Source organism: Glandiceps talaboti, chromosome 3 (assembly GCF_964340395.1).
Source record: "Glandiceps talaboti chromosome 3, keGlaTala1.1, whole genome shotgun sequence".
In the NCBI taxonomy this organism is placed as follows: Eukaryota; Metazoa; Hemichordata; class Enteropneusta; family Spengelidae; genus Glandiceps; species Glandiceps talaboti.
Window position 1 is genome coordinate 539,177 of NC_135551.1, and position 15,663 is coordinate 554,839.

The window sequence follows — 15,663 nt, forward strand, 5'->3', positions numbered from 1 at the left end:
TCGGTTGGGGTTGATGCATGCCAGAGCTATGAGGGTGAGTGCACTGACGGAACCCAATGTTGGCGGTGCCCACAGGGGTATATAAACAAAGGATCCGATTTCATCCTTTTGTGGCTATACTGATAAAACACACTAATACAAGAACCTGGCATTAGTTAAAGTAATTCACTCGTCAGGAATTCATACCTCAAACAAAACAAAACATAACGATTTGGTACTTCAGGTGCTTTGAAGGAATCTAATGATTCACTCTCAATAAATACACACATTACAAATTCACTTAAACTTATCACTCTTTTATTGTGTTTTCAAACTGAACAAGAAATTTGATTTAAGGATATTACAAATTGAAGCACAAATAGGAATTGTAGAGAAAGTAAAGTCCATCTGTCCATGACAATCAGGCTAGAATACCTCCATATCATTACAGCAATTCACACCACACTGTATAAGAACAAACAGCTGATAAAACTAGACTGTCTCCTTTAGAAGACTGGTGTATCTCCTCACTTTAGATGCAGTGGACATATCTACATATTTGTCACCGATGTTTACAACTATACCGCCTATGATCTTAGGATCAACCTGTAGACAGAGACAAGATGATAATGATATATTCATGGACACAATATTCATGTTTGTTGCCATATTTTGAAATGTGTATTTGCTATGTATGTTCATCTCAATGTTACAATATGCTTTGAAGGAATCTAATGATGTGCAGACTACAGGTAAGTTTTGAACTGTAACCTGTTCAATGTTACATGTAGTTTACATCTTTGGTAGGCGCATTGGCTACTCGTAACATCAACATGCCAGTTATACATACGCTGTATCTTTTGTGTACATTTCAGCCACATTGTGTGTTTGCACGCATGTTTTTGTATGCATGTGGGTGTATTTACATGTATATGTAAGTGTACATCTATCTACATGTACCTTGATTGCGTATGTGTACATCTATTTAGTGTGATTATGTATACCTAGTGTGATTATGTATGTGTACGTCTATCTAGTGTGATTATGTATGTGTACGTCTGTCTAGTGTGATTATGTATGTGTACATCTATTTAGTGTGATTATGTATGTGTACGTCTGTCTAGTGTGATTGTGTATGTGTACATCTATCTAGTGTGATTATGTATGTGTACGTCTATCTAGTGTGATACTATGTGTATGTCTGTCTAGTGTGATTATGTATGTGTACATCTATCTAGTGTGATTATGTATGTGTACATCTATCTAGTGTGATTATGTATGTGTACATCTATCTAGTGTGATTGTGTATGTGTACATCTATCTAGTGTGATTGTGTATGTGTACGTCTGTCTAGTGTGATTATGTATGTGTACGTCTGTCTAGTGTGATTATGTATGTGTACATCTACCTAGTATGATTATGTATGTGTACATCTACCGAGTGTGATTATGCATGTGTATGTCTATCAAGTGTGATTATGTATGTGTACATCATGATCTACCTAGTATGATTATGTATTTGTACGTCTATCTAGTGTGATTATGTATGTGTACATCTACCTAGTGTGATTATGCATGTGTATGTCTATCAAGTGTGATTATGTATGTGTACATCATGATCTACCTAGTATGATTATGTATGTGTACGTCTGTCTAGTGTGATTATGTATGTGTACGTCTGTCTAGTGTGATTATGTATGTGTACATCTACCTAGTATGATTATGTATGTGTACGGCTGTCTAGTGTGATTATGTATGTGTACATCATGATCTACCTAGTATGATTATGTATGTGTACGTCTATCTAGTGTGATTATGTATGTGTACGTCTATCTAGTGTGATTGTGTATGTGTACATCTATCTAGTGTGATTATGTATGTGTACATCTATCTAGTGTGATTGTGTATGTGTACGTCTGTCTAGTGTGATTATGTATGTGTACATCTACCTAGTGTGATTATGCATGTGTATGTCTATCAAGTGTGATTATGTATGTGTACATCTACCTAGTGTGATTATGTATGTGTATGTCTATCAAGTGTGATTATGTATGTGTACATCATGATCTACCTAGTATGATTATGTATGTGTACGTCTATCTAGTGTGATTATGTATGTGTACATCTACCTAGTATGATTATGCATGTGTACGGCTGTCTAGTGTGATTATGTATGTGTACATCATGATCTACCTAGTATGATTATGTATGTGTACGTCTGTCTAGTGTGATTATGTATGTGTACGTCTGTCTAGTGTGATTATGTATGTGTACATCTACCTAGTATGATTATGTATGTGTACGGCTGTCTAGTGTGATTATGTATGTGTACATCATGATCTACCTAGTATGATTATGTATGTGTACGTCTATCTAGTGTGATTGTGTATGTGTACATCTATCTAGTGTGATTATGTATGTGTACATCTATCTAGTGTGATTGTGTATGTGTACGTCTGTCTAGTGTGATTATGTATGTGTACGTCTGTCTAGTGTGATTATGTATGTGTACATCTACCTAGTGTGATTATGCATGTGTATGTCTATCAAGTGTGATTATGTATGTGTACATCATGATCTACCTAGTATGATTATGTATGTGTACGTCTATCTAGTGTGATTATGTATGTGTACATCTACCTAGTATGATTATGTATGTGTACGGCTGTCTAGTGTGATTATGTATGTGTACATCATGATCTACCTAGTATGATTATGTATGTGTACGTCTATCTAGTGTGATTATGTATGTGTACGTCTGTCTAGTGTGATTATGTATGTGTACGTCTGTCTAGTGTGATTATGTATGTGTACATCTACCTAGTGTGATTATGCATGTGTATGTCTATCTAGTGTGATTATGTATGTGTACATCATGATCTACCTAGTATGATTATGTATGTGTACATCTATCTAGTGTGATTATGTATGTGTACATCTACCTAGTGTGATTATGTATGTGTACATCTACCTAGTGTGAATATGTATGTGTATGTCTATCTAGTGTGATTATCTATGTGTACATCTACCTAGTGTGATTATGTATGTGTACATCTACCTAGTGTGATTATGTATGTGTATGTCTATCTAGTGTGATTATGTATGTGTACATCTATCTAGTATGATTATGTATGTGTATGTCTATCTAGTGTGATTATCTATGTGTACATCTATCTAGTATGATTATGTATGTGTATGTCTATCTAGTGTGATTATGTATGTGTACATCTATCTAGTATGATTATGTATGTGTACATCTATCTAGTATGATTATGTATGTGTACATCTATCTAGTGTGATTATGTATGTGTACATCTATCTAGTATGATTATGTATGTGTACATCTATCTAGTGTGATTATCTATGTGTACATCTACCTAGTGTGATTATGTATGTGTATGTCTATCTAGTGTGATTATGTATGTGTACATCTATCTAGTGTGATTATGTATGTGTATGTCTATCTAGTGTGATTATGTATGTGTACGTCTATCTAGTATGATTGTGTATGTGTACATCTATCTAGTATGATTATGTATGTGTATGTCTATCTAGTGTGATTGTGTATGTGTACATCTACCTAGTGTGATTATGTATGTGTATGTCTATCTAGTGTGATTATGTATGTGTACATCTACCTAGTGTGATTATGTATGTGTATGTCTATCTAGTGTGATTATGTATGTGTACGTCTGTCTAGTGTCATTATGTATGTGTACGTCTATCTAGTATGATTATGTATGTGTATGTCTATCTAGTGTGATTATGTATGTGTACATCTATCTAGTATGATTATGTATGTGTATGTCTATCTAGTGTGATTATGTATGTGTATGTCTATCGAGTGTGATTGTGTATGTGTACGTTTAGCATGATTACGTTTATCTAAAACGATAACATACTCTTGAAATCATAGATAATTACAAAATGATAACATACCCTTGATATCATAGATAATTAAAAAAACACCAATGGCGTAGCACAACTGTACAATTTTTTAAAATGTTTATCCATATGCTAGTCCATGCTAACAATAGGTGTTCATTTGCTGAATGACTATCCAGTTGCCTATCCAACCATGTTGCTATCTTTGCAATATACGCAATCATTTGGCTGTTGCTATGGGCATGGTCATGTTGATAGATATATTTGCATACATTTTTTATTGTTTTCGTTCACTTGTGTATGAATTTCTGATATTATCTTTTCAATACACGTGACTGTTGCTATGGGCGTGGTCTTGTTGCTAGGCACATTTGCATACATTTATTGAATATTTATTCATGTCTTTAAATTCCTGTTATCTTTGCAATATACGACACGTGATTATTTAACCATTGCTAGGGCGTGATCTTGTTGCTAGGCAAATTTACATACATTTTTTGAATGTTTATTCAATCGTCTTTTAATTCCTGTTGTTATCTTCGCAATATATGTGATCATTTGGCTGTTGCTATGGGCGTGGTCTTGTTGCAAGGCAAATTTACATACATTTTTTGAATGTTTGTTCAATTGTCTATTAATCCCGGTTGTTATCTTTGTGAAATACACGGCCGTTTGGCTGTTGCTATGGGCATGGTCATGGTTGCTAGGGATATTTGAATACTTTTTTGAGTGTTTAATCACTTGTTGTTATTTGAGGAAAATATACTGCCTTTGGGTTGTTGCTAAGGGCGTGGTCATGTTTGCTAGGGCCAATTGTGTCAAAATATTTTGAAGAAAATCTGCAGAATAACACTAGAAACATCTCACTGACCAGGTACTTTTTGAGAGAGAAATTTTCGACGAAAATTCACATTTTTACACCTAATTTGCATAGATGAGATCATAATATGCTTAATATTTCTTTATCTATACATGCATCCCTGTTAAATATCAGCCCAATCTGCTGAGTAGTTTTGGAATTATAGGTTTTTGACCAAAAAGACACATTTTTAGCCCTAATTTGCATATTACCTGGGGAATGATCATATCATGAACAAATCTTAATTTACCGACATCTAAGAATGTCCCCATCAAATTTCATGCCAATCTGGCCAGTAGTTTTGGAGTTTAAGTTTCTTGACCCAAAACCTACATCTCTGATGCAATCATTTTCATTTGAACAATTTCCCAACTAGACACCAGAAGTAACATGACCACCAAATATCAAAGCAATCGGTCCAGCAGTTTTTCACTTTAAGTTGTGTACACACACACACACACACACACAGACAGAAAGACAGGCAGACAGACAGACAGAGACACGTTGCCATACCTATAGCACTACTGAACCTTTAGTTGAGTTATGCTAACAAAATGATAACATACCCTTAATATCAGATAATTACAAAATGATAACATACCCTTTATATCATAGATAATTACAAAACAAGTTATTGAGAATGACATAGTCCCCACTATGATTGGGTTTTAAGGAACTGGCAGTTTATGTTGTCATTTTCTTGATATCACTACTCTGATCACGCAACAACACTTGTGAACCTAAATCAAACAGACTTAAATATGTTGTGTCTGCTAGTTGGACATGGAGCATGCCTACTCATGTTGTACATTTGTATCTCCTCGTTGGACATTGGACATCCCTACTCTTCAAGATGATGTGATGGAATAATACATTTAACAATAAAGGATGGGTCGGGTATGGGGGGGGGGGGGGGGGCTGTTCAAGCATGTCTGAGTTATGGCGTTGGACATGAAAAATTCGCAAACAAAATGGCTGCCAGGCAGCCATATTGGATCGTATCACGACAACAATGAATATGCACATGTATGTCACAGAACACTGTCCTAATACCAACTTTGAATGAGATCTGTTCAAGCATGTCTGAGTTATGGCTTTGGACATGGAAAATTCGCAAACAAAATGACTGCAGGCAACCATATTGGATCATATCATGACGAAAATGGATATGCACATGTATGTCATAGAACACTGTGCTGATTACCAACTTTGAATGAGATCTGTTCAAGCATATCTGAGTTATGGCTTTGGACAGGGAAAATTCGCAAACAAAATGGCTGCCAGGCAGCCATATTGGATCGTATCACGAAAATGGATATGCACATGTATGTCATATAACACTGTCCTAATGCCAACTTTCAATGAGATCTATTCAAGCATGTCTGAGTTATGGCTTTGGACATGGAAAATTCGCAAAGAAAATGGCTGCTAGGCGGCCATTTTGGATTGTATCACGACAATATACAATGAATATGCACATGTATGTCATAGAACACTGTCCTCATACCAACTTTGAATGAAATCTGTTCAAGCATGTCTGAGTTATGGCTTTAGACAGGGAAAATTTGCAAACAAAATGGCTGCTAGGCGGCCATATTGGATCGTATCATGAAACAAATTGATGTGCATATGTATGCCATTGTATGTTGTCCCTGTACCAAGTTTGAAAATCGGTCCAGGCATCTCCAAGAAATGACTCTGGACGGACGGACGGACACACAGATGCACGGACAGATGGAACCCAATCCATAAGTCCCCGTTCTGTACTTCGTCCGGTGGGGACTAATAACTTTCCCTTGATATCATAAATAATTATAAAATGATAACATACCCTTGTTTCTAGTTTCAAAGATTCCCCTTGTTTAAGGAAACCTTTGATAGCATCTTCTAGATTCTTCAGTTCTTTGACATCAAGGGGCTGAAAATAATATAACAACACTTAGTTTAAATTGTTTCTTCTGGGGTTAAAAACAGCAATTTGGCTAATTTGGCTCAAAATCAATTGGCAAAATAAGTCTTTGCATGGGCATCATGCCAATAAAGCTCAATAACAAAAATATTTTGAAGAAAATCTGCAGAATAACACTTCTACAAACATCTCACCAAGTATCAGGCTCATTGACCAGGTACATTTTGAGATATAAATTTTTGACCAAAATTCACATTTTTACACCTAATTTGCATGAGATTATATGTTTAATATTTCTTCATCTATACACCAACAGATTAAATTTCAGCCCAATCTGCTGAGTAGTTTTGGAATTTGACCAAAAAGACACATTTTTTAGCCCTAATTTGCATATTACTAAGGGAATCATCATCAAAAATCACATTTTTTGACCCAAAACCCACATCTCTGATGCAATCATTTTCATTTGAATATTTTCCCAACTAGACACCCGAAGTAATATGACCACCAAATATCAAAGCAATCGGTAGTTTACACACACACACACACACCCACATACAGACAGACAGACACTTTGCCATGCCTATAAAACACTACTGAACCTTCAGTTCAGTTGTGCTAAAAACCCAGTCTTTTCTTAGTGTAGTGATAGATTTATGTGTAATGCATATGGTGTGTGAGTTCAAGAAATATATCATGATTTATATATAAACGCTGGTGGCTCACTTCTGTAGCTCGAGAGTGTCGGATGATACATTGTTGCAATTAGTTGCTAAGGGTGTAGATGTGCTCACTTATGTCACCTTCTTTGACTCACTATATTTAGCGAGGGCATGCAATCCAAATTTATACATTTCACCGTTTGCACATTCACAAGCAAACAATCCGTACAAATACCAGATTTAAACTGAATGTCTCCCAAACTAAAAAACTGGTAACAGGCTTTGTTTTTGGACAAGCGTGCCTTCTTAGGTTAATGTATGTGCCAAATTATACGGAATTTGAAGAGTGCATGATACTGCTTAATTACTGTTGAATATCGTTCATTATTCAAAATACTCATTAAAGGTAAAAGTTGTAGCAACAAACTTCATAGGACAGGTGCGTATTGTTATGGTTAACGTGTGTACTGAATTATATTGAAATTCAAGTATGAATTCTTATGATATATCCTAATTACCGAAAATCATTAATCATGCAAATTAGTTATTAATACTGTAATGGTACATCAACAAACTTTATAGGGCGTATAAACTTTGTTTAATGTATGAAGTAAATTATATTGAAATTGAAGTATGCAGTCTTAAGATATAACCTAATTACCGAAAAAAATTAATTATGCAGTTATTCACTTTTATAGGAGATATGCACTCTGTTTAACGTATGTACTAAATTGTATACATATTGAAGTATGCAGTCTTAAGATATAGCCTAATTACCAAAAATCGTTAATTATGCAAATTATTCAATAACACTGAAAGGTACATCAACAATCTTTACAGGACATGTGCGATTGTTATGGTTAATGTGTGTACTGAATTATATTGAAATTGAAGTATGTATTCTTAAGATATAGCCTAATTACCAAAAATCATTAATTATGCAAATAATTCATTAACACTGTAAGGCACATCAACAAACTTGATAGGACATATGTGTTTTCTTATGGTTAATGTATGTACTAAATTATATTGAAATTGAAGAATGCAGTCTTAAGATATTGCTTAATTAGCTGATTTCATTGATATGCAAATTTCCCTAATTAACATGAACAGATCTCGCTCAAAAACTACTCAGCACTAGCCATTACCCCATACATTATATGTACTAAATTTCATTATAATTGAGCCAGCCGTTTTTAAGAAAATGGTGACACAGACAGACAGACAGACAGACAGACAGACACACACACACAGGCAGACACATGACAGACATAGAGACAGACATCCCCCTTTTAATACCTCCTGTACCCTTACTAAAAATTACACAAATCATCGGCACTGGTACTGTCGTACAAGTAAATGTCCTGTAACCAGAATGTTCATATCTTGGTGATAACCCACGATAAAATAACTGAAAAAATAGCGCAAATGACATTGTAGCACAGTTTTTAAAATTGTTTATCCAACTGCTGATCCATACCAAGTATAGGTGTTCATTTGCTGAATGATTATCCAGTTGCCTATCCAGCCCTGTTGTTATCCAAATGCAATATATACACGATCATTTGGCTGTTGCTATATACAGCCACTCCGCAGAACCCTCATTAACATATTAAAATGAGAAAAGTAATTTGAACAACGGGTCCATTACGCTGGGCCCCGTACACAGTGCTTGAATTGGGTCACATTTTCCCCAATTTTCTGACGTTGATTGGCTTCGTTGTAGACCGTTCAAAGTAATCTGGTTGCTTGTATTAAAAGGTACGTATATCGAACTATATATATTGATGTTTTTTTTTGTGTCGTTTTGATTTTTACATTTCGAGAAACCAAAAGAATTTGAGAGCCATGAATATTCACTCCGGCGAGACATGCCTCGCGAAATTCTTGAACTGAGTGTTACACAAGGATGTCACCGTAAACGAGCTGTATAGACCTGTATCATGCTTACCATGCAGTGTGTAAACTTTCCGGTGCGTATTAGCAATTTTACGAAGGCTTGAATTGTGTTTATTTTTTGCATTGCTGACGCCATTTTCAGTGGAAAATATGGTGGGAGCACACATCGTGTACTATGAGGCGATGTAACGCCTGAGTGAGGCGATCGGCGAACAAGCTTTCCCGTACTGAGATTAGCAAAAATGACTTTGAACAACCCTTTTGGTCTACTAACCTTTACCTAGTACTTCAAAAATCACAAATGTAGGGCCAAAGTATATGTACAATTCGTGACAATTCGTGAAATTTTAGTTGTGTTTAAAAATTTGACCCGATCGCATCGCGTCCGATGTCACATGCTTGCTAGTTATGCAATCCACTCGTGTATAGATACTCACACTCATGTTGTGCGGTGATCATCGACAGTGACATTTCTGTTTAGTACACTTGTCGTTTTCAACGGTGAAAACATGGTTTTTCTGTTTATTTTCAGATTCAACGCAAGACTACAATACATTATACTCAACTGCGATTTTTGCAGCTTCATTATCAGATTCTTTTTTCCAACTGGAAGTCGGGAATTTCTTAAAGTTGAATAAAAACTGTCCTGTGTGGATTTTTACGTTTATTTGTCTTTTCATGTTATGACAGTGATGTGGGTGTCGATTTAGCTATATTTCCCCATCTTTATGTGTTTATCTTCTCACTTTCATCGGTCAGGAATTGCACAATTATATTCTTATATTACGGTAAAAACTTACAAGGTATATACAATTCTAACCATTCCAGCTTGAATGTATCTCCAACTAGTTTACTAGTGGATGACACTGGCCCTACTTGTAATTTGTTTTCATCATTCCATTGTATTTAAACCTTGTACAGTCGAAATTCGGTTTATCCGAACAAGAGTTCTTGGTCCCATGAATTAGTAATGAAATTTCAACAATGGAAGTTTTGACCGACAGGGACACTCGACAAAAACTTGCACTTACGTACTATGTCTTTACAATCGACGTCAAGTGTTTTAAACACCGACAATAACATGAATAAATATTGTTTCAATGCCGACAAAGACGTAGTGTGAACGATGTACTTTATGAACGACAATGCTCAGTGTACCCCACGTTGTCAATGTCAATGACGCCTTGGTCGGCAAAAAGTATGTGTGAATGACAGCTTTGTTTTAAACTTCGCTAATTGTCAAAACTGTTAAGAGGCGGTATCAGAACTTGAAGTGTGAAACACACCTTATGAAATAAATTTCTCTTGTCGGTAAGGAAGACTGACGAACCGACCATTTTCACTTGCAAATTTTTTCTATGGAGAAAACTAAATAAATTCATGCAGATCAACGACAATGTCATTCCATATCGAAATTTTGAGTAGATAACATCGAAAGAACTAGTAGATAAACAACGAAAATGCCTCCTATGAAGAGAAAATGTAATGTCCTTACTATCGAGCAGAAGCAAGATATAATTCGACGTCTAGACAACGGTGAGAAAGCGGTGAAGTTAGCGGTAATTTTCAATGTTGGCAGATCCACTATCACTGATAAAAGCCATGCAGCATCGAAAAACTATGAGAACAGCCAAAGATGAGAGACTCGTTGAAGCCGTGAATCTATGATTCATACAACAACGTGGGAAAGGTGCCCCTATTTCTGGCCCCATGTTGATGGAGAAGGCGGCGTTGTTGAATGGAAGACTACACGAGGGTCAAGGGTCATCGACAGACGAGTGGAGGCCATCAACGGGTTGGCTGAAAAGATTCAAGGAACGGCATGTAATACGTCAACTAGCAATCCAGAAGAAAAACAACTTACTCCTGAGCAAATCTACAATGCTGACGAGACTGGTTTATTTTGGCGATCTTTACCCGATAAAACTTTAGCAAATGACAGTGAGCTAGCTGCGTCCGGTTACAAGAAAAGAAAAGACCGCGTCACACTGTGTGTATGTTTATGTGTTTTGAATATCCGTTGTTGAGTTGAGACAATTTCAAGGCCCGACTGTTTATACGAACGATCGTTTATCCGAACAAATTTACGACCGTCCACCATGTTTGGATAAACGGCGTCCGACTGTACTTGACATTTCGCAATATTTATAATTCTCAACAAAATACCTCAACATGCCTACCTCGCTCATACTCAAAGCAGTCCTGGTATGATTACTGACATGACCAGAGAGAACCTTTTCGGATTTACATGTAAAACAGGGAAAGATACGCAAAACATAATGCAAAGTCTAAAGCCAAATTAAAGTTGTAATTATTTTTACTTGCCAAATATTTGCATTTTGGAAATGGCAAGACATGTTCATTCGTTCACATGTAAACTGTGGGCCAATAAACAAAGTTTGGTCGATTGACAGTACGCACAGAGTCTCGGAGACTGGTCTGTGGTCATGCATAACTTCAACCGCATGCCTTGCTTACGCGAGTTGTATTCATTCTGGTTCACTGTCACTCCAAATTGCACGACAATATCGAATTAATCACAAGTTACATGTTATCTGAAAACATCAAACTTTTATAGTGGGTCTGGTGTGATTTTAGTGAGTAGCAAGAACCCCCACGTTGCTGCTTGCTGTGGAAAATCGCCTGGTCAAACGAGGTCAGCTTTAACTTCCGGGTCAAATTAGTCACTTTCTACGGAAAATTCTTGAATGGACCGTTACACAACGATCCTACTAAATTTTCTTGCCATGGTTATTTAAAACACATAAAAATCCACCTTTTTGTGAAATTTGTAAACTTTCCGATCAGTATTAAGGAAACTATGAGCGAAAAACCGGGTCGAAATTTCAGGGCCTTAAGTATGCGTCCCGAATTCGTCGGAAAATCGGTATTCCTAAATGTAATTCCAAAATTTATTTTGCTGACACGAAAGAAGAGATGTCAGTTGAGGTTTAGGCGTTTACAGTATCTAAAATGGTGGACTCTAGTGAAAGTTACTGTGAGTTGAAAATACCCAAAAATTAGGCCTGTGAGCAGCCATTCAAAGTGTAACGGTCGCGATCTGAAGGATAGATTGTATGCAAATGAGGGTGTTGCGGACTGGCTGTATATGCATGGTCATGTTGCTAGACATATTTGCTGATTGTTTTTTTTTTTAACCCTTTAGAGACTGACTTCCTGGGGGGTCTATGCATTTTTGTCTATGACTAAGCACCATGGTCATCATTCCAACATATTTTGGAAAATTTGGTTATTTAACCCTCATATATCTATATATATTTGGAAAGGTCATTAAATAGGGAATACAAAACAAGTGCAACATTGTATATGAAATGTTGCAATTACCTAATTATATATTCAAAATGGCTGCCAGTAAGTGCTTTTAGCCCCATTTTTTAACTATTCTTGATTGAAATGTTAGGTTTGACAGCTTGGACATTGAAATTTCACCTTTCATTACACTAATGCACTGTTTTACAATATTACAGGGACTTCACTACAAAACCAGCAAGAAATTCCTTGTAAAAGAAAGTTTTTTAGAGGTCACTCAAAGTTAGCTCAACATCCATACATTTGATGTCCCCTCACCCTCTCAGATGTAACATTGTCTATGAAACAAGCTATTCTTATGAAGTGTATAATTTTGAATGGAGACTTCAAGGTGATGACGGAATTTACAATATCTTCGAAAATTATGACCGTAGATTATGACCTATGACCCAAATGACCTAATTAAATATTCAAAATGGCTGGCAAGAAATTCATAAATATCTGTTTCAGAAGATATTCACCTAGTGTTTGGATACTTTGCTGCTATCCTAATGACCAAAGTCATCCAATGTATCATGTCAAACATTCTATCACACAATAAAATGACAGATTAGTTAATGGAGAACATTTATTTACATGGCAGCATATCTCCATACAAATGCCATGGACGGACACTGGTAAACATTTCATGACTTGACCTTTTTCCGTTTCATATTATAAAATTCACTGTATCTGCTGGTACATCAAAGCTACCAACAATCTAAATTACAATCTGTAGTCAATAAAAAAACGTGTTCTTGATCTATATGTATGTGTAGTAATTGTTCCTACTATAGTTTATTACTGATCCACAAATAACTGTTATTGTTCTAAATGTACATATACGCAGGGCTCGAAATTCGCGGTAGTCCCGCGTCCACAGACTACCAATGTTTGTCTCTGGGCTACCAAATTATGTGAGTGGTAGCCCAGTTGGGCTACTAAGTTTTGAATGAAACTGTGACAGTCTGACTCCGACGCCTTCCCGGGCCGGGGGCCTCCGAGGTCGCAGTCCTGTGGGGCCTGTTCTCCCAAAATTAGCGTCAAAATCAGTGCGTCATTTCCAAATTTGCATCCACACTACATGTATATCAAATGTACACGAAATACATGTACACTGTACACGTCATTCTTCCGTACATCGTACACACAGCTTGTACTTCCAAAATGTCACAACAAAACATTTATATGCAACAATATTCTGTATAGCAATTTAATGTTATCTTTCTATACTTTCAATTTTCCATGGTAATCACTCTCTGGAAATATGATCTCCGGCCCAGGCCCTTTTGGCTCTTCTCAGAGTCACAGTACACTCTCGGTACAGCACTGCAGTAACTAAATTCCATCACATGAATGACAGCTTTAACTTTCAACTTGACAGAGACAGTTGTAATGGTGTTTGATAAAATATTATGCTGCTGATGAGAACTGTTAACTTGGTATACACCTGTCCTACAGATTCGTTTATTCTTGAACGATGCCTAAAACATTCCGTGTGTAAACCACGCTTACACAACCACAGAGAGCATGCAGTGAATGGTAAAATTCACGTAATGCATTTGATCTAGTAGTAGTAGCAAAGCTCAAAAGAAAGTTGAAGTTTTAGTGAGAATGAAATGGTGACGTGATGGTTTGAATTTATCTGAGTGAAGTTTTCAGCATGGACCATCTGCCGATGTGGTCTTAGACTCTGTTTGATTATCTCTTCGCCCATGAATGGAAGGGCCTTTGCCGTAATGGTCGTCATGTATTGATACAAAACCTGTCTAACCCGTCTGTTAATAAATAACCAATCACGTGGATAGATAATGATAACAGCACATAGTTTCTAAACTACCCAAGACGTAGTCTCCACATCAGGAAATGGCCATGGGGCTTATGAAACTGTTTATACATTTTCCATACGTTGAATCATATTCAAATTTTACAGGTCTCACTGCACCAAGAGATTTAGCTAATAGTTACAAGTAAGAACTGCGACTAGATGTCTTATTCTTCATTGCAATAATAACCGTACGTTGTTTGCTAACAGTAAGCCTCACATGTCCCCTCTTTATGACACGTCCCCAGAGACACATACATGCAAAACATTGCATCCCCAGTTCAATTATGGCGTGAAATAGTACACACACATAACGCATTAACGTGACCTCTCAAGATATTCAATTAATCATCGAATTCAATACATCATATAGTTACATATATACACAAACATCATTAATTTAGGAATGCATGCATATGGGCTACCAGTCACTGCTCTCGGGCTACCAAATTTAAATGATGGTAGCCCACCCAGGCTACCAAGAAAAAAAACGAATTTCGAGCCCTGTATACGTGTTGCTGTTCATGGTAGTAAATTGTTCTTGTTCTCTGTAAAAATGTTATTGTTCCTACTATAGTTTGTCTGTTGTACTGTTCAACGTATAATCATTCCATGTCTCTTGTGTCTATGTAATTCAGCTTTGATTTCTTGTTGTAAACATGAACTTGTTGCTCACTCAGATGATTTCATTGCTACAAATCAAAATCACTGATGACTAAGAAATTCTTGAAACCACTGAACACCTTCACAGTTTACCATAAACAAAAATCTCAAGAAATTCACTGATTATAGATCAACATTACTGTAATACACATAACTATTCTCAATTAGCAACATTGTGTCCATCCACCTTTTATCACTGTGTTGACTGCAAGGTGTTGTCATTATTGTAACCTGTTTTGATACTGTAACTTCAGATTCTGTTCTAACATGTACATGCAGTTATTCACCACGGCACTGCAGTTACTCATTACTCATGCCAATATTCAACTAGTGTGTGATATGTTTTATAACAGTCTCCCTTGATACATAGATGTACCTTGTATTCAGCATAGTAGTAGTTAGATCTTTCGATGTATGGTTTCCTTGGTCGTTCTGATGGAGGTAAGTGTCCATAGTCACTTTTGTACTGCCGATGTACTTTCTCAGCACAGACACGACAACCAGTGTTGGTAGGATGATATACAGGTAAGTGTTGACCTACATTTACAAGGGTTTGCTCGTGGTCTACCAATGTGGCTGCTGGTACGCCAGTTACCAATCAACTGTATCACAAGCTCTTTCCGGAAATGCAATGGCTTGTGCTCACCAAAAACCCTTCAAGAACAAAACAGTTG

The 15,663-nt window shown here is 36.4% G+C and overlaps 1 protein-coding gene across 1 annotated transcript in view; it reads right to left on the bottom strand.

The window, feature by feature from the left end:
• Window positions 1-280: 280 nt before the first annotated feature.
• LOC144432750 (ATP synthase subunit O, mitochondrial-like) overlaps window positions 281-15,663 on the bottom strand; it is a 65,493-nt gene continuing 50,110 nt past the window's right edge. The window contains exons 6-7 of the mRNA XM_078121021.1: window positions 6,554-6,640; window positions 281-585 (exon numbers count right to left, since the gene is read on the bottom strand). Of these exons, the coding sequence (XP_077977147.1) occupies window positions 472-585; window positions 6,554-6,640 (201 nt within the window). The 3' untranslated portion in view covers window positions 281-471. The remainder of the gene's footprint in view (window positions 586-6,553; window positions 6,641-15,663) is intronic.